Source organism: Bombus vosnesenskii, unplaced genomic scaffold, assembly GCF_011952255.1.
Source record: "Bombus vosnesenskii isolate JDL3184/JDL3185 unplaced genomic scaffold, Bvos_JDL3184-5_v1.1 scf7180000013272, whole genome shotgun sequence".
In the NCBI taxonomy this organism is placed as follows: domain Eukaryota; kingdom Metazoa; phylum Arthropoda; class Insecta; order Hymenoptera; family Apidae; genus Bombus; species Bombus vosnesenskii.
Window position 1 is genome coordinate 1,195,831 of NW_022882930.1, and position 23,056 is coordinate 1,218,886.

At 34.0% G+C, this 23,056-nt stretch overlaps 3 protein-coding genes across 5 annotated transcripts; 2 read left to right on the forward strand and 1 right to left on the reverse strand.

The window, feature by feature from the left end:
* Nucleotides 1–315: 315 nt before the first annotated feature.
* On the forward strand, nucleotides 316–2,059 carry LOC117231550 (zinc finger CCHC-type and RNA-binding motif-containing protein 1-like). The gene is made up of 5 exons (XM_033490099.1): nucleotides 316–428; nucleotides 795–959; nucleotides 1,296–1,407; nucleotides 1,477–1,785; nucleotides 1,851–2,059. The coding sequence occupies exons 2-5, from the start codon at nucleotides 847–849 to the stop codon at nucleotides 1,986–1,988; spliced, it is 672 nt and encodes a 223-aa protein (XP_033345990.1). The 5' UTR covers nucleotides 316–428; nucleotides 795–846; the 3' UTR covers nucleotides 1,989–2,059.
* On the forward strand, nucleotides 1,922–3,940 carry LOC117231549 (U6 snRNA phosphodiesterase). 2 transcript variants are annotated; one of them, XM_033490097.1, is made up of 4 exons: nucleotides 1,922–2,059; nucleotides 2,984–3,126; nucleotides 3,198–3,535; nucleotides 3,684–3,940. In XM_033490097.1, the coding sequence occupies exons 1-4, from the start codon at nucleotides 2,046–2,048 to the stop codon at nucleotides 3,870–3,872; spliced, it is 684 nt and encodes a 227-aa protein (XP_033345988.1). In that variant the 5' UTR covers nucleotides 1,922–2,045; the 3' UTR covers nucleotides 3,873–3,940. The 2 variants fall into 2 exon arrangements, with proteins under 2 accessions (XP_033345988.1, XP_033345987.1); XM_033490096.1 differs by lacking the exon at nucleotides 1,922–2,059 and adding an exon at nucleotides 2,307–2,654.
* A 146-nt stretch (nucleotides 3,941–4,086) lies between these two features.
* LOC117231450 (sorting nexin-8-like) lies at nucleotides 4,087–22,462 on the reverse strand. Of its 2 annotated transcripts, XM_033489900.1 has the most exons (9): nucleotides 22,215–22,462; nucleotides 21,461–21,588; nucleotides 8,529–8,661; nucleotides 7,203–7,396; nucleotides 6,765–6,882; nucleotides 6,096–6,555; nucleotides 5,744–5,960; nucleotides 5,014–5,202; nucleotides 4,586–4,768 (listed from the first exon to the last, which is right to left on the reverse strand). In XM_033489900.1, the coding sequence occupies exons 1-9, from the start codon at nucleotides 22,237–22,239 to the stop codon at nucleotides 4,682–4,684; spliced, it is 1,551 nt and encodes a 516-aa protein (XP_033345791.1). In that variant the 5' UTR covers nucleotides 22,240–22,462; the 3' UTR covers nucleotides 4,586–4,681. The 2 variants fall into 2 exon arrangements, with proteins under 2 accessions (XP_033345790.1, XP_033345791.1); XM_033489899.1 differs by lacking the exon at nucleotides 22,215–22,462 and having other exon boundaries at nucleotides 4,087–4,768; nucleotides 21,461–21,696.
* Between the last annotated feature and the right edge of the window lie 594 nt (nucleotides 22,463–23,056).

Genomic DNA, 23,056 nt, shown 5'->3' on the forward strand with positions numbered 1-23,056 from the left:
GATAAATTTCATACCTTTAATGCAAATTATTTAAATTAAATAAAAAGTTGTTTCGAGTAAAAATGTAATACATTTTGAAGTTTTTTTTTGTATATTATACTACTTTTATATGAAATTTTATTAGAACTTATACATGTGTGACACCAATTTAACAAATAAAATGAAATTATTTTATTTATAAATTTTTTTTACCTGTTGATAAATAAGTTTTTTACCTAATTTTCTCCTAAATATATATAATTTAACAAAGAATGAAACTTATTTCATTTAATTTGAATGTATGCTTGTGAATGTGTATGGTCTGTTACATGTTGGTACTACTGATAGCTTAGTTTATGGTATATGTTCTTATAGTTTACAAGACAGTTATTCCAATATGTATGCAAGAATTAATATTACATAGCGTATAAGTAATTATAACGATTTTTGTGAGTATTTTTAACGTAGTTATTGTTGTTTAATATAAAATTGAAATATTACTGAAATATGTCATATCGAATTATATACGTTTTGAACTACAGAAAAAGATTTTTAAATTCGATTTACGAAACGTATTATATTATTGTTAATTGCATTTATGACTTAATTGCTAATATAATAAATAGTTTTTTAAATGGAACAAAAAAGCTGTTTTACTTGCAAGAAGATAAGTATTAGTATAAAATTATAATTATTGAATGCGTCACTGAATATAAAAATTTCTATAAGAGAAAATAAGTGAAATGCAATGCATGACAAACATTTTATAACATTTTAACTTTATAATTATCATTTTTTCTATTCTTATATTTCAGGTTAAATTAAACATAAGCGTCATAAATAATAATCGAAATTTAATATATAAAAATGAGTGGTGGAGTAGTTCCAAGTAAATCAACAGTTTATATTTCAAATTTACCTTTTTCATTAACAAATAATGATATACATCAACTTTTACAGAGTTATGGCAAAATTGTAAAGTAAGTTATGAAATTTAAGTAGCTAACTTTTTAATTCTTTATTAGTTTGTTAAATATATATTTGCAGAAATATATTATTTAAATATTTTATATATTTTATTTATCGTGGTATTCTACCTTTATCCTTTCATCAAAAATTGTATAAAAATTATTGTTTACTACATTCTTAATCCTCACATATTTTCAGATTAAATTTTCTTATATATCTTAATTTTTATAAAATATAAAAATTTTCAATACTTAGAGAATAAAAGAAGTTTTTTACATTACATGTACATCAAATAATTTAAAGTATAATTTTATACATATTTGAAGTATAACCTTTTTTATCTTTAGAGTGACAGTAATGAAAAACAGAATTACAAGGAGAAGTCGAGGTGTTGCATTTGTATTGTTTCTTAATCCAGAGGATGCTATTAGTTGCGCGAAAAACTTAAATAACACAGAGGTAAACTGTAATTTTTCTTATGTAATAATATTCATCCTAACTTATTTTTCATACATTACTTTTTAACAGATAGGTGGTCGTACAATAAAAAGTTCCATAGCAGTAGATAATGGAAGGAGTACTGAATTTATACGTCGCAGAGATTATCCAGATAAATCTCAATGTTATGAATGTGGTGAAGAAGGACACTTATCATACAATTGTAGGAACAATACATTAGGACCAAGAAATCCACCATTAAAAAAGATTAGAATTAGAAAAAAACATAAAGCTAATACTCACCAAACAAGCGATTTTAATAAAAATAGTGACAATGAATCAGCAGAGGATAATTGGGATGAAGAAGTAGAAACATTAAGCGCTGCTATTGCGTTAGAGGTAATGTATTAATGTGATCCAAATGTAATAAATATTTGTATTTATTATTTATATGTACATTATAGCAAAGACAAAAAGAATTAGAAAATAATCACCGATTAGGGAATAAGGGATACGAGGAGGAAAGTAGATCAGTTCATAAATCTGGCAAAAGATATAAAAAGAACCAATATTTTAGCGATGAAGAAGATTTTAGTGAATAAGTAAATGTAATAAAATAATATAAGAATAAAAAATTATGATATAATAAAGTTTAAAGAATGTTTAATATTAAGTTTGTAAAATATTGTTTGTATATAGATTTGTAAATTGACAACTCATTGACTTGTGTAGAAATTGAAATAAATTTATAACATCAACTTCAGTTTTTAATTGAAATTTTATTTTGTTTTATATTCAGTAATTAAAAGCAACAAAAGTTATTTAATTAGTTTTTACAATAAATCATGTGTATATACGTATGTATATATTAACATAGTATATACTATACATGTTATTTTATTTTGCGTTATGTTCTGTTCGCATTTGTAGCTTAGTAGATTGGAAAACTTAACCTTACAAATGCCATTCGAAAGTCATTAAAAGAAATTTTAATATTACTATTTTCTTTATATTTATAATCTTTAAACTCAATGTATTTCGAACAACAAAGATTAAATATTACCGAAACATGACTGTATTTTGAAAAAATAAAAAATCGAACAATTAGTTATAAATAATTTCAAAATATAACCTCAAAGGATGAAAGATTTAAGTTAATTACAAATATTATACACTATGTCAGGTTTAGATTTATTAAGTACGTACGCTTCTGATTCTGAAGAAGATGAAATTAATGATAACAGTAAATCTGAGGAAAATTCTAAACGGTATCTGTCTTCTTTGGTTTTTATAATTATTATACTTACGATTTCTTCTAAGTATTCAAATACATTTTAATAAATTGTTAGGTATGTTTATAATTGGAATAACTATTCATTTTTACAGTATGCATGTATTGAGAAATGTATATTTGATAAATTTATTTTTTAACTTTTATAAACATATTGAACGATTTATACGAAGGTATCACATGCGCGTTCATTATCTATGTTTAGACTTGGCAGATTTAAATTCGAAATAAATAGTTAAAAAATAGTTCTAGTAAAGTAAATATTTGTACTAAAAAAAATCGTAGAAAATAACTTTTATTTTATAGATTACCTTTGCCTAGAAGCATTACAGCATGGAAAGGTGTTCCTCATCATGAAGAAGTAGATGATAATCCATTACAACATGAGGGAAGAGTAAGAAGTTTTAAACACGAACGTGGTAACTGGGCCACGTTAATTTATATTGACTGTTAGTATTTAATAAAGGTATATATGTTTTAATTACAAGAATAAAATCATTATAGCTACTTTAAATTCCAGATGAACCCAGCGAGGACATGCTCTCATGGATGTTTTCAGTTTTGGGAGAAGTGCCAGTTAAATGTAATATATTTTCTGAGCAATTTCATATTAGTCTATCAAGAACTTTAATTTTAAAGTTTCATTGGATTGAATCCTTCGTAGAGGAGACCAAGAAGTTATGTGAGCAGACAGATCAGTTTAATTTGGAGCTTCTAAACGTACGGGCATATACTAACGAGGAAAAAACTCGAACTTTTCTTGGGATAGAATGTATCGATTGTAAAGGAGTCCTTGGTCATTTTGTGAAAAATGTTAATAAGTTGCTTGCCGAATATGATTTACCAGCTTTTTATGAAGTAAGTAACGTATTTTAAACAATGATTATATATGTTACACAAAAGTGCAACAAGTTCTTTTTGATGAAAGTTTTATATTTATTGCTTTATAACATAAGCAATTATAATACGATAATAATGATAATAAATTATCATTTTCCACATTTAGGATTCTTCTTATCATGTAAGTTTTTTATGGTGTCTTGGCAACGAACTGTCAGTTCTAGACGATCAAGCACGCTTTTTGACTATTAAATTAAATCAATTTTTGATTGAACATGCAGAGGCGAGATATATAAATGTCAATAAAATATATCTTAAGATTGGAAACAAGTTATATGTATTTAAACTGAGGTAACAAATAATAATAATTGATACGAATTAAATGTAAAATACTGATAATAAAAAAGTTACACTATAATATAATGACAATTTTTTGAAAACTTTACTTTTTTAAAACTTTACTTTACGTGTTCTTTTTCCCTGTGTTAGTATACCTAAAAATCTTTACATTTAAGATTGAATTCAAGTAATTCGTAGTTTAATAGGAATATAAAAGTAAATAAATGCGATTATTCAATAACAATATATATTTTGTTGCCAGTATACAAAGGCGGGTATCGTATATAAATGTGTGTAAAATATACCGCGTATCCACGATCAACGTGATGTACGGAAATTACATTAATTCTCGTCAGACTTCTAAATCGTATAAAAAACACAATATGTCGGTAAACAAATTATTTACAAGTTTTTAGTATTTTTATACAGGAGTTTTATCTAATTATTCATCTTTACAAAAGAAAGCGTCATTTATTGTATATACAATATTATATGCTCGTCTAACGAGTATCGGTTACCTCATAAAATATATTAAGTACACAACAAGGAATGTATTACAAAAGTCTTCGAATTGTATATGTTTAAAATATAATAGCATTGTACATATTTTTATAAATCTAATTGCAAACGTTTAATTACGTAATGTATCTGGATTCTTCTTTTTAAATGATCAGTGTTTATTACTAATAATGATATATGGCGCAATTAGATATATTTGTCTTTTAAATGTTTTTAATATGAGCATCTTATAACGGTTATAATTATTTCGCGACATTTTTCTTCCTTAATAATAAGGCTTACCTTTACCTAGGTTTTCGTTCCTCGCTATGAAATTCCATTTGACCCACTGGTTGATTTCTCTGGTAAACACTTCATAATTGTTGGCTCTATCAACTTCCACACCTCAGCGAGCTATGGCGCATTTTAAATGTTATTTATTTAAATATTTGGTAAAAATACTACTTCGATCATTTTCATCCTGATATATTTACGAAAGATTGCAATAAAAATATTTTTCTCTTTCTTACATTTATGAATAACACTTACCAAATTCTCAGTTTTTTTTGCTTTTGTTTATTTTTGATAGCATAAACACGGTAAAAATTATCGTAATAAAGTATATCATAAAATATGTAGGTATCGTGAAGGAATCTTACCTCGGAATGGCCGCGTATTTGAACATTGACAAGACTTTGTAGAACCGTGGCGAGTATTTCCAAATGAGCGTGAACGAGCTGCGTCTCCATGTGTAAACAGTGTAACGAAAAGCAATTTCGCAACTCGACGTTTGCAATCACCGATTCTTGAGCAACCATCTTATTTTCCAGGTATTCGACGGTGTCACTCTGTAAATAAAAAGAAATTTGAGACATTAAAGCAGTTAATAAGAATGTTTTACTTTTGATAATTTATACTCTGTCATAAGATATACTGTTACACGATATTAAGCACTATTACAAAATAAAGTCATAATATCTAATAATACTAATACGAGGAAATGGCACATTATTTTGCTTTTGCTATTAGTATCGATCCAAACTCATTCTGAAGCTATAGGTAATAATATGTCACAGACTTTTGAAGTGAAACACGAATGGTATAATAATCAATACAAAGGAGTAAGGGAACTTGTGGAAATGCAACAGCTGCACACATCAGCCTGTTTTCAATTGGGACGAATTATGTAAGACGATACAAGCTCGAGATTATATATTATCACATTTTTCCTCTGACATTAACATAAAAGACCTTGAGCAATTTCCGAATAATCACGTAATGACGGCGCACGCGGTTACAGTGAGTCGAGTTAAGTCACTGGATAAATATACTTTTCTTAAGGCTGTAAATCATCGTTTGCCGTTCGTCCATCTCGAAGGATTTACTTACGTCAGTTCCGCGTATAACGCCCTGCATTTGTCTCTTCTTTAAGGACAACATCGTAGATAATGCGCGCTGATGATCAGCGCTGACACCACGCTCGTGCCTTTCGCATAGGATTCTATGCGCCACTAGCACGTCCAACAGGAGATTCAGCCTTTCACATACTCTCGTTTCCTCTCTGACTGCTTGTTGTAGAGCTCTCGTTGAAAGTAGATTAAATTCTCTGAAATTACGAATACATGAGAATTCCTTTAGAACAGAATAAATATATAGTAAGATAACAAAGTAATTAGTAGCTTGGTGATAAATTAGATTCAATATCGAACGAAGTCTCGCGTTATCTCGCGTGGACGCTTACTTTGAAATTATGTGGAAGCCCTTCTTCATCTCTTGCCAAATAGTGGAACCACCGGTGGCCCATGCCGTAGTGCCATGAGGTTCTGAGGCCAAATTGCTTAGTTGCGTACCCAGTTCTGCCATATCTACCGCGTAACTATGCGATCTGATTGCCAGACAATCAGCGATATTCTTCAGTCGAGAAATTCCAAGAAGTATTACTCTGATTTGGTCGCGGCTGTTTGCAAATTCGGTTAATGTTTCCGGTGGCACCAGTTCCTTTGCCCTCGACGATAATTCTGACGTCGCGAACTCATCGGGTACTCGCCTAAATACTTCTCGAATCTTGTGTTGCGTTTCTTCACCGGTGTAAGTAAAGAAGAATTGTACAATGTGGTCTTTGCTCACTACAGGGTGACGAGCGATCACGGTGAGAAATCTTAGCAAAGATCGTCTTCTTTCTTCGAGAAATTGAGAATCCGCTGTAAATATTTATGTTACAGTTAGTAATCGTGTATCGTTAATCGTATATTAGAACGTATCTGTTATAATCAGAATAATATATCTTGCAGTATTTCAAGTAGTAAATTAATAGTCTATTAATAGTCTAGTAGTATTATTTTTATTTCCTTCGATATCGACATTCATAGCATCTACCACTATAGAATACACGAAGAAACCAAGACTTTACCTCCTACGATTTTCTTCGGTGGTAATTTCGGTATCAACCTGTAGGGAAATCTCGCCAAGAGAAGTTCGTGCAACGACACGAAGTCGTTGTAACGTCTATAAACGACGGAATTGAATCTCTGCAAATAGAGGAAACTGTTTTCAACCATACTTCCATAATCGCACGTATCATAAATATTTTATTAATTCCAGCCTCAAGGCGAATGCATTACGTTTCGAAAAAATGAGACTAACTTATATAATAAGAATTGAAACTTATATAATAGGAATTTATTATCTTATTATCTTATTATACAAGTTGATTATAATATATTATTATAATAAGAATTGAAATCGAAATTAAATATCAAAAATTAAAATTGAGAGTAACGTTAAAAATGTATTTTTGCAAGTATAGAAAATTAAAAAAAAAAAAAAAAAGAAAAAGAAGAACACGTACTTTGCTGGTCACTTGATACTCCACGTGTTTCAAAAAGATTCCTTTTTTCTCAGGCACTAAGTTCACCTCTATCGTATCCAGATTGCATATATCGGAATAAGTGAGATTCAATTTGGCTGGATTGCTGCCTTTGTGCAATCTTTGAGCCAAAAGTGTTACCTCGGAGAGATCGCCCAGAACAGGAACAGGTAACTCTATGGAAAAAACAAACATTAAGAAAGATTTTAAAGCGTTGGATGGAATGAAACGGACCAGTCGCGACAAGACTATAATTTAACAAGACTCTGAAAAATCAGCAAGGATATAGTCGATAATATCGTACCACGTTAGCTCGCTTTTTATTCCTTTGTCTGTTCGTTTTAGGTGACGAATAATTTATGGCGACAACGTGGATCGTATCGATAAAATCTACGGTACGGTTAGATCGCGTGTAGTTTATTATAATTATTCTCCTATATAGTCACAAGCAAGTAATTTCTTGAAGCATTGTCGCTCCACCAATGTGAAAGGTAATCATCGTCGTAGCCGCAACCTCGATACTGGAAAAGGCTTTTCAGACCTACGACACTTTGTTGCCTGTTCGTGATAAGATCCGATGCTCATCCTTGATTGCTTGTTCGTCGTTTCGCTTCTTGTTACGTCGAATAGTACAGAATACAACGTAGAACAATTGCAAAGAGAAGACCTTCGACACGCGATCTTTCGTTGAATCGGTGAGAACTTGGGAAAATTAATCGTACGAAAAATTGGACGAGTTGCGCAATCGGTTATTTGTTCATTTGAAAATGAAACTCGTCTACCAATTTATTTTGTTCGATTTGAATTTTTTACTGTGGACGACAGAGTCACAGCGGGAAAGATTATCGAAAGAACGGTGCACTTCCGGTGAACAGTTTTCGTTCGTGACGAAGCAACGTTTTCTTCGCGATAAGGGAAACGACTGATTGTGTTGGTCGGTGACATCAATAAAAACCAGGTTTCTTTGCATGGATGTTAATCACGATACTATTCTTTCTATTATTAGAAATCACCGTGTGCTAAGCGGCTAATTACAGCGTTGCTTTTAGTAGCGTGCACTCCGTTATCCGTCGAATGGACAGTAGCAAAAGTATGCTTGCTTCTTCGTCAGAGTATTTTTGAGTGTTTACGTCGATTTAGAATCTTTCGAAAAGGAAGAGAAAGTCGTTCGTTTGGTTCGTTAATTTACAGCAAGTAAAAGATTCTATATATGCAAATGTATATACGATAAAATCAATTTATACAAACTTTTCTATTATTCTTAATCGCGTCAAGTTTACGTTCGAACGAAAAAAGCGAGTAACGTACCTTGAGATTCGGAATTCTCCAGAAGTTTGTCGCTCGGGTGTTTCCCTTGCTGAGCAAACGCGACTAGAGCAAGACCCTTGTACAATCCGCTCCTGGTCAGATAACCCGTCTTGCTGTCCACGAGTTCCCATATCTAATTGCAAGGAAAAGAGAAAAAATTGCTAAAATCCAAAACAATATCCACGAGGAAGTTCGGTGCTTTCCTTTTCCCAAGAATTTCCAAGATGGAATATAGACTTTTAACGTAACATTAACGTCAGAATACGCGTACAATGTACGCATTTAATTCTGCTACGGCGATGAATTTTTACACGCGTCCTACGAGTTATATTAAAATAATATTTAACTAAACAAATACGAGATCTAGATACTTATACCTTAAAAAAATTAATCGCACGCATTAAAGCAGATTTATTAGAATCGTTATGTTCACGGCGTAAAACCAATTTGTTACACTTATTTAATTACACGTTTTATCAACTAAACGATATTGGTAAATTCGTAGATGGGCATAGTCAGATTCGTTCGTTCAGTAGCTTTAATTTTTAATGGAAACGTTCGTAGAAATGTTGTATAATGAATTCGGCATTTTTATGAAAATTAAAGAAGATCGTAGTTTCGTATAAAACATTTTTTTCTCGAACTTCGTCTCCATTTGGTAATCGTTCTGTTATTCCGGCTCAGGAAAGTCCCACATCGACGATTTTTTCTCTTACCGTCGATACGATTCTCACAACGAGGCATTGCCGACACGAAATTCAATCAAGGTCGAATTTAATAGCAACGAATCTTTCATCGCTGAGTCTTGTCCTTTGCATTCCTATCTGACAATCGTGTGCATTTTTTCTCTCGTTATATAATTCGTAAAGAACGTAACGAAGATGTATTATCTTTATTCACGCAGCAGGTTCTACGGAAGTTCGCATAGGTTGAAACAAGCGTGGAAATTGTAGCTTCAAGAAATTATTATTTCTTAAACCGTTAAAGATTTTTAACGTATTCAAGAACAGATCGATTCTACGATTACCTTTCATTATTTATCATTTTGTTATCTATCATGGATTTTCGAGGATCTTGTAATCGATAGGAAAAAAAGAAGAAAAAGTTTCGGTGCATAAAAGTGTTCGATTATTCAAATATCACAGCCAGTTCCTTTCCATCAATTCCCAGTCCTTTAAAAATTCTTTTCACGCCTATGCATTGGATTTTTTTTCTATTCAAAATAGCACGATAACCGCAACCTGAAATTTGAAAGGTACGCCTAGTAGAAAATAACACGGTTGCGCAAAAGGCGCGCGCGGGAAAATTATGGAACAGGTTTGCGATGAAAACCATGAGAAAGAAGGAAGAATATCAGCCTTATTCCGTGCGGAGACGACTTTCTCGACGCTGCGTGACCGATAAAAGTTCAGGGTTGTACGAAATAATTCCTCCCTTTGTTTCTTATCGCCTAAATACAACAGTGCTTGGAAAAACACCACGAAACGATTTGCGTCGTGTAAACAGGTGGTCGTGAAAAGAAGAGAAGAGGAAAAATAATCTCGCGTTTAAAGATTCAAAAACGATTCCGACATATTTCAAGAGGAGAAGACGAAGAGATTCGAGTTACCGAGTAACCCAAACGCAAAATCGTCGCTTAAAATTTTATCGAAACAATCCTGACGACTTATTCGCCGCTTCGTATCTCTATACGAACCAATTTAATTTTCCGTACGAACGGAAATCGAAGAAGAATACTAATGCTGGTCGGAATCGTGTTACTTAAATAACGAAAACGCGAAATTTGTACGTCTCGAATCAGCGAACAGTCGCAGTTAGAATTTGCCACTCTATACCAAATTTGTATTTATCGAAAACTAAAAGAAGGTATGTTCGTTAACAAATGTAATTGGTTTCGTTTCATCCTTAATTTCCATTTGCCATTTCATCGTTATTTTCACTTGCGAGGTTAATCGAAACCGGATGAGATACCAGTAACTAATCTTTCTTATAACTTACAAATATACCTAATTTTTATCACTATGTATCGCGTGTATATGTATACGCAGCGAGTTGTATGGGATTGAACTAAAAGCAAGCCGAGTACATATTTACAACACGAGAAACAGACGAGAGTCGTGATTTTATTTAAAAACGGTTTAATTCCACGTAATTCGCGCGATACACTCGACTAACGGAGCAACCTCGGTTAACACTGCGAACGAGTCCGAAGGATTAGGCCATAAATGAAAGTAACTGCATTCCAAGAATTTTTATAACTTTGCTCTGCCATTTTACCTCTCCTTCTATCATTCCCACTGGCTCTCTGTCTTTCCACGATCTGGCAGAATAGGCGCAGACCGCACGTTACGCGCATCTAGATTTCTGCTCCGACATTCACGATAACCCATCGTCCGTGTCATTCTGTAATCGAGCATTTTTTCCAAAACGTGATAACGCAGATTTTCCTAAGCGTGAACGAGAAGGACGCTCGTAAGTTACATTCTCTGTTGCTTTTTCCGAAAAGTTTCTCCATTAATCGAACATTCGACGGATAGATTCGAGGAGAGAAGTAGTTTCCAAGAGGTTGCGTTAGTTTTGAATGTTACGACGGTAGTAGGGAAATAAGTTAGTGGAATACGAATGAACTTCAACATATCTCCTATTCAAGATACAAATGACTGTAGAATGCAAATGATTCTTTGTAAGAGGAGCTTTAACAACGCAATGTATTCAAATCACAATTTCTTGGCATACGACAGCAGGATGCGATTAAACTTGTCTCTACAAGAATAACGACTTATTGTCACGTATCGAACCTACCTACTTCTCTGCCGTGTTTTCGTCAGAATGTAGATGTTACGTAGAAGACACAAGAAATCACGAAATTGACAGATCACCGGTGATCTCCTCGCGTCCTACTTCCGAACGTTTCATAAATAAGCTAAAAAATTGAACTTTAACACTAGAATTACCGCATCAGTCGAATAGACTGGTTTTACAAATTTATTTTCAAATTCCTACTTCATTTTATATTTTTTCCCGCAACGATGTAATCACTTTTGCAACGATAACTAAAAGAATAATATAATGAATTTTATTTTGTTGTTTTTTATGTATTCAAACTGAAAATAATTTTGTATCAAGGCCAGTCGAAACGACCGGTACTTGTCAAAGTGTAAAAGGATCCTGCAATCTGTTTATCCAATCCCAATTAACCAGTTTCCTCGTTTTCTACAACTTCCCACTCGTTTTTTAAACTTTTACCGCGTATCATTCGACACGACGATATCAGTTATCGGGACAATTGCGGGTCGATCGCTAGATCGTCAGATGCTAACGCTAGAAACACCACATCAGTCGAAACGACTGGTTCTACAATCTTGTAAATGTGTCGACCCTCGTTTAGGGATGATGGTCCCAAATGGATTAATAATACCAAAAACGTACTACATAACATGGAATTTCTTCTATAAGAAAGTAATAAATCAATGAATATACAAATATTCTATTGTTACGTATTTTTTAAAGACCAGTCATTTTCACTGATTTTGGTAGAAATAGCTTCGTGTTAACTATCGGTAGTTCTAGTGTTAAATATGGTAGTAAAATTTGTTGTATGAATCCAACAGAGTGACGGTTCAGAGCGTTATAACGAAAAAGATGTTGAGAGCTGATTTCGGAGGGTTGTTATACCAAGGTTTGATCCCTCTGGAGGGGTTTTATCGTCGAGTGTATATCAGACGCGGCTATTCTGTTACTATCTGGTTATTGTTTCGATGGTTGTAGCATGCAGGATGTTTAGCCTATCCTATTACCGTTTTTGAGCGTGTGACACAGACATATCCATCGTCGCATCGCTGATCATCTGATAAGACGTAAAGATGTCAGTCGCTGATTTGCGAGTGTCACAGAGCCATAAATTAGCGATAGAAAAACCAAGAGGGTCTAACGAACATGCCGCAAGCCATCGAAACAACAACGTAGAGGGTGTTCCAGTGTCAGAAAATGGTAAGAGTATGGCCATCTCTGACCTGAAACCCTTCCATAGGAGCCAAACTCATAGTACACTGGTGGTACGAGCGGAAAGGAGGTGATTCTACGCGAAAAAAGAAGTCGAAAATATAGAATACAAATTTTTGTTTTTAATTTTTCCATCGAGACAACGATCTACAGCGAGATCCGTTATAACGAGACGCGATAAAGTGCACGCGTACCGAGCGAAAATTCAAAGTCGATTTTCTCGAAAACGAAGCCTCGAACGAAAAATTTTTATTCTATATTTTCGACTTCTTTTTTTAGAATCTATTTTTCTAATTTTTAGATTCTTTAGAATCACCCCCTTTCCGCTTGTACCGCCAGTTACCAACCACCCTGTATAAACGTTCCTAAAATCAGCTCTCGACATTCTCTGTTCTAACATTTTTAACTGTCACTCTGTTGGATTCGCATAATAAATTCTGCCAGTATGACTTTTTTTTACCTTGCTCGTAAAACGTTTAAACTTACGCGAAATGATTCGAACGACGCTAGGAAACGACCAGTGATTTTTTTAATTTCACCACTCCCCGCGTTTTCGACGTAACACGAGCAAAGACGAATTTCAACGTGGAACAGGGTCAAACGAGAGAGAAAAAAAGGAGGCGAAAAGCGAAGCTATTTTTAAGGAAGATTTTGCTTATTACAATGCATTAATATTATATATATATACAATGTTATGTTAAGAAAACTAGAAAATTATGAACTGAAACAATCCAAAAGCGATACAAACTTTCGAAACTCAGGAAATAAAAGGATACCCCGATAAATCTAAGAAATTACTAGAAGATCGTAAAGGGGAAATTATTTATACGCATTCTCAGAGCTATTAGGTTGTCCGAAAAGTTTCTTTCGTTTTATAAGGAAATAATAGAGGCACAATGTTTTTTGTTTTACATTAGTTTATTGAATTATGCACGAACATAACGATAGAAGTGGATCATAGCTAATTCGATGAAACAATATAAAACAGAAATTGTTGTTCATCCATTATCACCTTATGAAACGAAAGAAACTTTTCGGACAACCTAATACCTACGATCAATTTTCACTAACAGTTATTTCGTTCCTTAACAAGTCAAATCCTGTAAAGTGGCCGCGATAGCCACGTGTTCTCTTTACAAGACTAATTTAACATCTGGGCGATTTCCATTGTAAGAAACGACGAAAGATTTAGGAAGCGAATAAAGAACGTGCGAATGGGGCCGTGGCAGAGACGGAAGAATGGAAAAAGAAGGAAAAGCGAGTGCGTTCGAACGTGAAATACGGGCAAATACAAAAGTGGACAGAGAGTGCAGTGTGTTCCGGTGGTTGTTCTCGCTGTTGGAAAGCGTCGCACTCCTTCTTCTCTAGTCGGTTTCACGAGCATTATTAAACCTTAATCGTTGATCAAGTTCACCGGCAAAGGAAACTACAATGAAAATAAGTCCCTTGTTCGCGGTACGTGCGAACCTGGTCGCTGAACAATCGCCGCGAAAGCTGGCAGTGTGCGCGTCACGACAGCTCGTCTTTTCAATTTCAATAATCCCTCTCTTTCGCTGTTTCTCTCTTTTTCTCCCTTTTTACCTCCGCTGCATTCGAATCGCGCCGAGGAATTCTCCTCTGAAATACGATTGCCCGTGACCCGACGAAACAACCGTTTTCCTATTTTATTCTCCGTTTGCGTTTACACGGCATTGCGAAGCATGGACGACCGCAATTTGCACGAATAGTCTCTTAAAAATCTTCTTTTCAGACGATTTTCACGGAACATCGAACGTCGAGAGGAAAGTTACCGATTTCGTGCGTTCTTTTGAAAGTTGCGTTACTCGTGTGGTAGTTTAATCGGCGTTGAACGTTGCGAATTGTACATGGTGCGGTGTTAAAACGCTTTTGTTCATCGTTATGTTTATCTTGTATTCTCGATCGATTAGGTATTCGGACCGACGATCAAACGTCTTCCTTTTATAGAGAAAGAAGAGTGCATGTGAGTGTATAAAAGAACGTAAATGATCAGCCTGGTCTTAGGAAAGGTCAAGGTATTTACTGTTTAAGGAGATCCAAGATCCAAGCTATCGTTCATAGGTTTGATTTGAAAATTCTTGCGGCTTTATATTACGTCTGCAGCTTTATATCGTTTAATTAATCGATTAATGTTTCGAGGCTCTCTTCTAATACTAAACGAGAGTAAACGAAATAAAGCGAGAACTGTACCTGATACTATGATAATATAAGTGGACGTAATAACGAAGGAGAAAATAAACGAAAAAGTTGGCAGGAACACTAGATAGTAGTACGTGTATGTGTATAGCGGTAAACAGGAAGAGGAAATGATACGAGCGTAGATATACGACATCTTCCAGCTCCGAACGTTGGAAAACTTTCTAACGTTCGATCAACGTCAATCTCGTACCAAGGACGTATTAAGTTTTATATGTAAAAAAAAAAAAAAAAAAAGAAAGAAATTAGACGGAATTATTGGCAACGAGAAAGGAGAAATAAATACAAGTCGAACGAACGAAACGAAATAAAAAAGAAAATAGGAGTAAAGAAGCATCGATAAGCAGGAAGAGGGAAGACGAACGCGTGTGTATCGTATAAAGCGCGAAACAACTGGAATGTCATTAAACAAAATTAGTCTCGTCCGCGACGGAAGAAAATCAGAGGGAAGGGAGATCGACTCATGACTATGGCTATCACGATGGCTTTATCTCACGTGCATACTACGTTCGTGTCGATCGTCGCATGGTACGCGTGCGAGGATCCTATAACCTGATCTACTAAACTTCCTGTTAATATCGTTCTTCTGTTTTCTAATTTAAAATTTATTTTATTATATTATTTTCAGATTATCGTATTATTTTAATGAAAATTTCACTGTCTTTTTTTTTTTTTTTTTTGAACGCAACTTGTACAGTGTCAACTACGATTAATAGTAATTTAATCTTTCATAATCCGCGAGGGAAAATTACGTTTTTATTAATTATTAATAGGAGGAACACGTCTTTTCGTACGATATTACGAGGAAGACTAAATGCATTAACATTTAAAACCTGTTTCGTCGAAGAGGATTGCACATGTAGCGCACGATGTTTCACTACGTTCGATAGTTTTCTCTTATTGCGATGCTTGATAGGATTTTCCCTCCGTTTCAGAGCGTACAGCCTTGGGTTTTGAGTCCTTTGTTCTTCGCGTAGAAATATAAATGTACTTCGTTTCCAACTTTCGACTAAAATTAAATACGAAGAATCGAGCTATTTGTCGATTTCCATAAAAGAAAAGAAGGAACAGAGCTCTTTAAACAACTTGGATATAAATCTGTCGTATTCTTTATTTTAAGCGTATTCTCAAGAGAAATGCGTAAAATGTCGATAATTAAACTAGATCGACTCGCCAACTAGGAAGATCCGACGATCGAACAGTATCTTTTTCTTTTTATTCGATTCCTCCGCTGTTATGCGTATTGGCTTGGCAACTAAGTGATTGCCGCCTTTGTCATTAGGTGGCAATGACAAAATCCGCAATCACTTAGTTGCCAAGCCAATACGTGTAAACACGAATCTGTGCAACTTTCGTTAATTACACATCAAAAGATATGCCATTACGTCACCGCGAGTGAAAATTTTACTATTCCACGTTTCACATCTCGAAGATTTCACCATTCTGTTATGAAAGCTCTTACGCTCATATTTATTTAATTCTAAAACTATTCACTCGCAGATATCTATTAAGAATCATAATTAACAAAATTAATGTTAACAATAATTCAACGACGATACTTTTTTACCGTTACTCGCTGCGTGATTAGTATACGATAGCACAGAATTTAGATGATTAACGAGATGGCTATAATCATGGAAAAAGTAGAAAATAAGATGAAAGGAGCACGAATATTGAAAGAGTATCGTCTATAAAAGTTTCGTGGAATGTCCGTAAAGGGTTGAATATACGTGTAAACAAGCACGAAAGCAAAGGGACACTTTGGCACTTTGCATCATCTTCTGAATCGGCCTATTTATAGTGACCCGCGATGACTAGCGATAAAGCAGCGACCCACGTAACGTTATTTTGATTGTGTCGTTAGTCAATGAACGAGACGCGACGTTCAATCCCTGTTACGTCCTATCGCGACGTGTTGTGTCATGTCGTGTCGCCCTGTCGTTTCTAATTACCCCAACAATCGTGCTCGGCAGATTTTTCAAAAACAAGTGCCGATGATCGTCTAACGATGATAATCTAACGCGACAAAGTAGCGCGTAGTAGAATGTTTTTTTAAATAAATTTTATATCGTAGTTTGTGAAATTTCGAGATCAACGAAGGAACATTTTTATAGAAACGTAGTTACATTTTCTTTGTTTATCCTGTGTTAAGGTATAGCGTGAAAATTTGGAACGTTACAACAACGCGATCAAATTTTTAAAAGGACGTGATCTTCTCTGAAGATTATAAAACTCAATCTACGTTTTCAAGCGGAACGTTAATGATTATATTTAAATATCGTTGAAAGAAAGTTTGCTTGCAAATAGAGTCGTAACAGGTACGTCGATTCGCAACACGTCGAATTTCGAACGTTCTGTCAACTTTTAGTTTGCGCAAGATTTTAACGATAAGTTTGAGAAACTTTTTGTTCGATTTAGGAAAATGTAATATCGCACAGATATAAGATGATCGTATTACACACACGATTATGAAAATAGCGAGTTGCTTTCTGCTGTATGATCGTCTTAATGTAGTTCAAGAAACTATCCTACACGAATAGTGCTTTCATTCATAAATATAAGCTTCACAACTGTAAGCAGATACTTGACGTAATCTAGTAATTACGAATGGAACATAAGTGATTTTGCAACGTACATTGCGGAGAAAAAAGCTCGTCATACCGATTGAAAATATTTATAGTTTTATAGAAATTAATTTTTCGATTGACACGAGTCGAACATAAATACGATGAAAATTATAACGTACGAAAACCGCAATTGCGAAACGTGCAGTCAATTTCGATAAATTTTCTGATTTTTATGTTATCGAAAAGAAAGTGTGGAATAATGTAAAAGTAAGGGGAAAATTATTGTGCAATAAGAAATTGCAGAATCGAACGATTAGATAAATTCGGAAATTTGAAAACCTAAACATAGAAGACTCGGGGACGCGAAGATGTAAACGACTTGAAAATTTCAAAATGAAAAGTTATTGGGTTGGTCAGTTATTTCGTCATTAGATGGTAATGACAAAATCCACAATCGCATGGTTGCCACAATCCAATATATTGACGCAACGTGGACTTTCGATGCAGCGATTATTTGAACGAATACGCAAGTATAAGCAGATGTAAAACTTTAAAATTTTCAACTTTTGTATCCTTGTCGTGAAAATGTCCAAGTGATCTTCCGTAGAAAGTAAAAAACACTGCTAAAAAAAAAAATAAAAAATAAAAAATAGTTCCTATACTGGGATTAACGTAGCATAGTCAGAAATAGAAATAACTTGTTAGGTCCAAAGATATCTACAATTTTATAATTACTATTTTCTCCCTGTGATCTTCGTTGTAAACATGAAAACACTGAGATTTGTAAGATGCATTCATTGTAAAGCGTTTGTAGCTGACCCTGCTACGTAATCTTCCACTATTATAAAGGGGCGTCCCGTGCAGACTATCGTGAGCGGGCGTGTTAATGATAAAATAATGATACCGTCACAGCAGACACAGGACAATATAATCGTTACGGAAAGAAATTTTATTCAACGACCGCAAAGCGATTGTCAACGATCACGAGTTGCCTGTACGAATGATAATTTCGAGGATTCTAGAAGTAACTAGAACTTCGCGTAGATCCTTATTTTTCTGATAATGACATTTTGTATACACAGGCACATGCTTTGCAACGTAAAATAATATCTCTCAACGATAAAGGAAGTTTCAAACAAGGATAAATTTGTGAAACTTACGACGGTATAATAGACGATAGCCTTGAAATTGCATAATCGCATAAAACAAACGTTACAATACCGATCCTTCTAAAACAAGCAAATTCGACGCGTGTAATTTAATTAGCACAGATGTTCCTCCATCCTTATTAATAACAAAAAGAAAAGAATTAATTTTATATAAAATATATCTACAAATATGAGAGATAGGATTAAAAAGAACATTTGTCCAACGTTGTTTCAGGAAATTATCGAGGAGGGGAGAGGGGAATCTTCGAAGTAGAAAATAATGACACAGGTCTCCTTTGTTTCTACGATTAATTCTAAAAAAAACAATCTCTCCCTGTAGATAGGAAAAATGTACAATTTTTTCTTTTAAAACCGATCTTTGCCTCGATAGACAACTAAATAGGATTACGTATAAGCGAAACGTTGAATCATATCATTAAATATGCATGTTTCGTGTGACCTCAGTGATTCAGACACACCGTTCAGAATACTAGTACCGAATACTAGTTCCAAATACCGTATGACTCGAGTCAAATACCATATGGCACGGCTTGAATATGTATTTGATCCTCTTCTTTTCCGCCATTCGTTTTTCTTCTGTTTTCGTCCATTCGGAAGGATAACACGAGACCGCAAATACGTAGAATCGACAAGAAGAACGTTCTCCGGCGTTTAATCGTCGAATAATAATCGTAAAAGAAATTCTGAAACGGGTTTTCCACAATGGAAACCGCTACCGCTACTCGAGAAATTTATTCACGCAGTATTATCTGTTTCGGGCACGTAGTTCGTATACCGTTGTACGATTTCGTTATCTAACCGTGTCGATGTATATATGTAATTCGTGTCATGCGATGCGTTTGCGCTGACAGTGACGTATTAATGATCGTTTAGCGCGTTTACCGTTGTGCACGAACTACAAATTGGTCAAAGTAGATTTAATTGGGAAAGGCAGCTTCGGTTGGTCTTTCGGTCTTCGAATTCGATTCGAATGGAATTACGATCGTTTCGTTGCACCAGCCAGACGTTCAATAACATCTTTATCGAACTAAGCACCGAATATTTTGATAATCGGTCCAGAATAAACCAGAAATGTAAATATAGGAACCCTGAGTATACAAAGCTTTCGTGTTAAAGAAGAATGTAAACAGATAGCAACGCAAATATTTCTCGTTAAATCCAAATTTTCATTGACAGAAAAAATGTCATTTTTACCATTTACAATCGCATTGTTCCGTGAAATATATGTAGTATAATATATACAGAATGTCCCAGTGTCGATGACGACGTAACTCGGAGCTGGTGATTGTACGTGAAAAAGTAAGTCGAAAATATGGAATACATTTTTTTCATTTGACGCTTTGTTTTTGAGAAAATCGACTTTGAATTTCCTCCGAGTACGCGTGCACTCGACTAGTATCGTGGCTAAACGAATCACGATACAGACCATATGCCGTAGCTTTTCGAGTAATAATAAACCGTGTAATTCTTAAGATTTACTTTATTAATGTAAATGTTGAAAATAAATACTGAAATAATTCATTATATTAGATACAATCTATTATATCTATGTAAGGTATATTTATTATCCACTATAGTTACCATCAAATAAATTAAAGGAGAAATAGATAAAGATGGTAATTACCATTTCCGTGTGGTAGTTTATCTTGTTATCTTAAAATATTATATTTTATATTAAATTATCTGCAATGCAAAGAATAATATGTTTAAGTATATTGAAATATTCATGTTTCAAAATCAGGACGTTGAACTGTTCTTGTTACCGACAAAGGACGATTATTGTTTAATATTAACGAAGCATGGTCGATTTTTATACGGACGATCTGACAATAACTGTTTCTTAAACTTAAAAGTAGCTGCTTACTAATAAGAAAGATCTCTCAACTTCCAATGAGTCATTGTCCTTTAGATGTATACAGTTTCTAATTTACTCAGGAAAATATAAATTTTACAAAAACTTGATTAGAAACGCGCATTTGCTATAATATTCATTATGCGTCATTGAATCATTGCTATTCACTAACGGTAAAAGATTGCATAATCCCATGCTGTATGCACACAAAACAACCATGCATACTTTGCATCAAAATAAAGAATACTAAAACAACGTTTTAACAAATCTACTTATCATAATAATTTTGTTGCGATAAATTTAATTGCGATAAAAGCAAAATATGAATAAAAAATATCCTAAATTATACTCAAAATATTTTTCAAATATTGAAGTTCAAGATATTAATTACCACGTTCGTTATCACAGGAAATTGACGCAAAATGTCCATTAAAGTTCATGTTTTGATCCTCGTACTGTACACGTTATACTTTGTATTATTAATGAGCCTTAATGTTCAATGAGATCATTTTTAATACGCATTATATATTACAGATCGCTATTTATGCAGAATTCTAATTTGTATTAAATATATATTTGCTAAATATTTTGTTTCTTTGTAATTTGAATTATGACAGTCGTGTATCTACGACGTATATGTAAATGCTTTCTGTGATAAGTACATCCATTTGTTTAGCAGTTAAAATTAAAATAACGCACATATGTGACGCTGGTAGCGAACCTTTTAAATCGCTTGGAATATCAGTTTAAAAATTTAGTTATACGATTTACCTTAAAAATTAATTCAAAGAATTTAATATTAAATTTACTAACTTTCATTATCATAATTTTTTTATTTATTATACGTAAGAATGTATTAAATCTAATAACTTTATTAATTGCGACAAATGTAATAAGTTGAAAACGCGTTTCTCATCTAGTATGCATGAACGATTTAACCGTGATACGATACGGAAGAAGAGTTAACGCGCAGCTATAGCATTAACGGTGGCATTAACCTAAGCGCGGCGTGCGAAGAAATTACAAAGTTAAAGGCACGGTACTCTCTCTTCTTTCTATCTGGCAGTGGCTGGCACAGGCTCAGCGACACGGAGAAAGAGACAAGAACGAGACAAAAAGGAAACATACCTGGCTGAGAACGGAGCTGCTCAGCTGAGACTTGACAAGAAGGGATTTAAACACCTCTCGTTCTACATTTCCACTTGTGGGAGAGCAGATCTTCTCGTAGACTTCTCTGTAGAACGCCGGTATGCAGCCTGGTTTGGTGCCGCGACGAGAACCAAAATAAAAGGACATCACTTCACGAGAAATCTCACTTTTCTTCAGAAAAATTAGCATTACGTAGAGACCGATACAAACGCGTTATTTACCAATTAGGAAAAACCCCAGAGATGTTAATGAGAATTATTATTGCGTAAACATGTGCCAACTTTAGATAGCGAATGCAATAGCGTATATCGATGATCAATGTTTCGAAACTGGAGTTTCAATAAATTCGTCCGATTAAATTTTGCCTAACCGTTTCTTTAACGTATACGTAATATCAATACGTATTTTACGATGGAATGTGAGCGTTAATCGTGAATATTTTGTTGATATTCTAAAAATACATCCAACGTGTAATATCTGAAAATGTGTTTACGACGCGATCGAATATAAATAATGAAACGTTTAATTCACAAACAGTGAAAAAAAAAGTTGTACAAACAAAGCACAACGCGCAAATATGATGCTATTAAGAGAAGGAAAGAAGGGAAGAGAAAGAAAGATGGAGTTAGTGACGCTCGACAACGTTAAAAGGGATACACGTTGATCTTAAAAACCGGACGACCTCGGGAAGACCTTGTCAAAGGTGCGTACGGTACACGGGTTTATCATTTACCGAACGACAGATCGGTCGACGCCATATTGGATCACTTGTAGATCATCCGGGATCCTGCGAGATGGTTGCGCCGCGGCTTTTCGAAAATACAGTCACGTTCCACGGATTATTTTTCGTACGATGTTTTATGAGCACTCGCGTTGCTTATTTTGATGGAATGACAATATGACCTGTCGGCAAGATACCAACGACAACACAAAAACACCAACAACATACGCCATTGCCGTGTGGCGCAAAACTGACGAGCTACCGCGATTTCTCCGGCAGGACCGTTCTTATTTCTCCCGCCGCGCATGCGCCCTCTCACACGTCCTACTTACACTAGCCATTGTGTACGATTCGAGCGCGGCAAATTCGTAACTCTGAAGTTTTGCGTTCCAAAGAATTATTTAATATTATATAATATTAAAAATCTATTATATATAAATGTTATGTGTTATATGCATAAATTGTATTTATTATGCCATTATTATTACATCGTCGTATATAAATATTCTGTGTATCGAATATGTACGTATATACGTATAAATTGAAATTGTAAATTATCGAAATATGAAAAACTTGTGTAAAAACATCGTAAAACTCCATTTATTTAAGTGAAATTTTAGTTAGTGTCTAATTATATGAACATACTGTCCATTATATGAACAAAAAATGTGAATTCTAGTTATACGAATTGCTTGTCCTCTGACAGTTTTATATAAGTAGAATAATATATTGTATATATTGACGTTTTGTTATTTTATTATACCTATCGCTTGGTTTATCTAAAATACTGTATAATATATGTTCTGTAAACTTTATAAAAAATATAAATTGGTTAAATATAAAAGGCCGTGAAT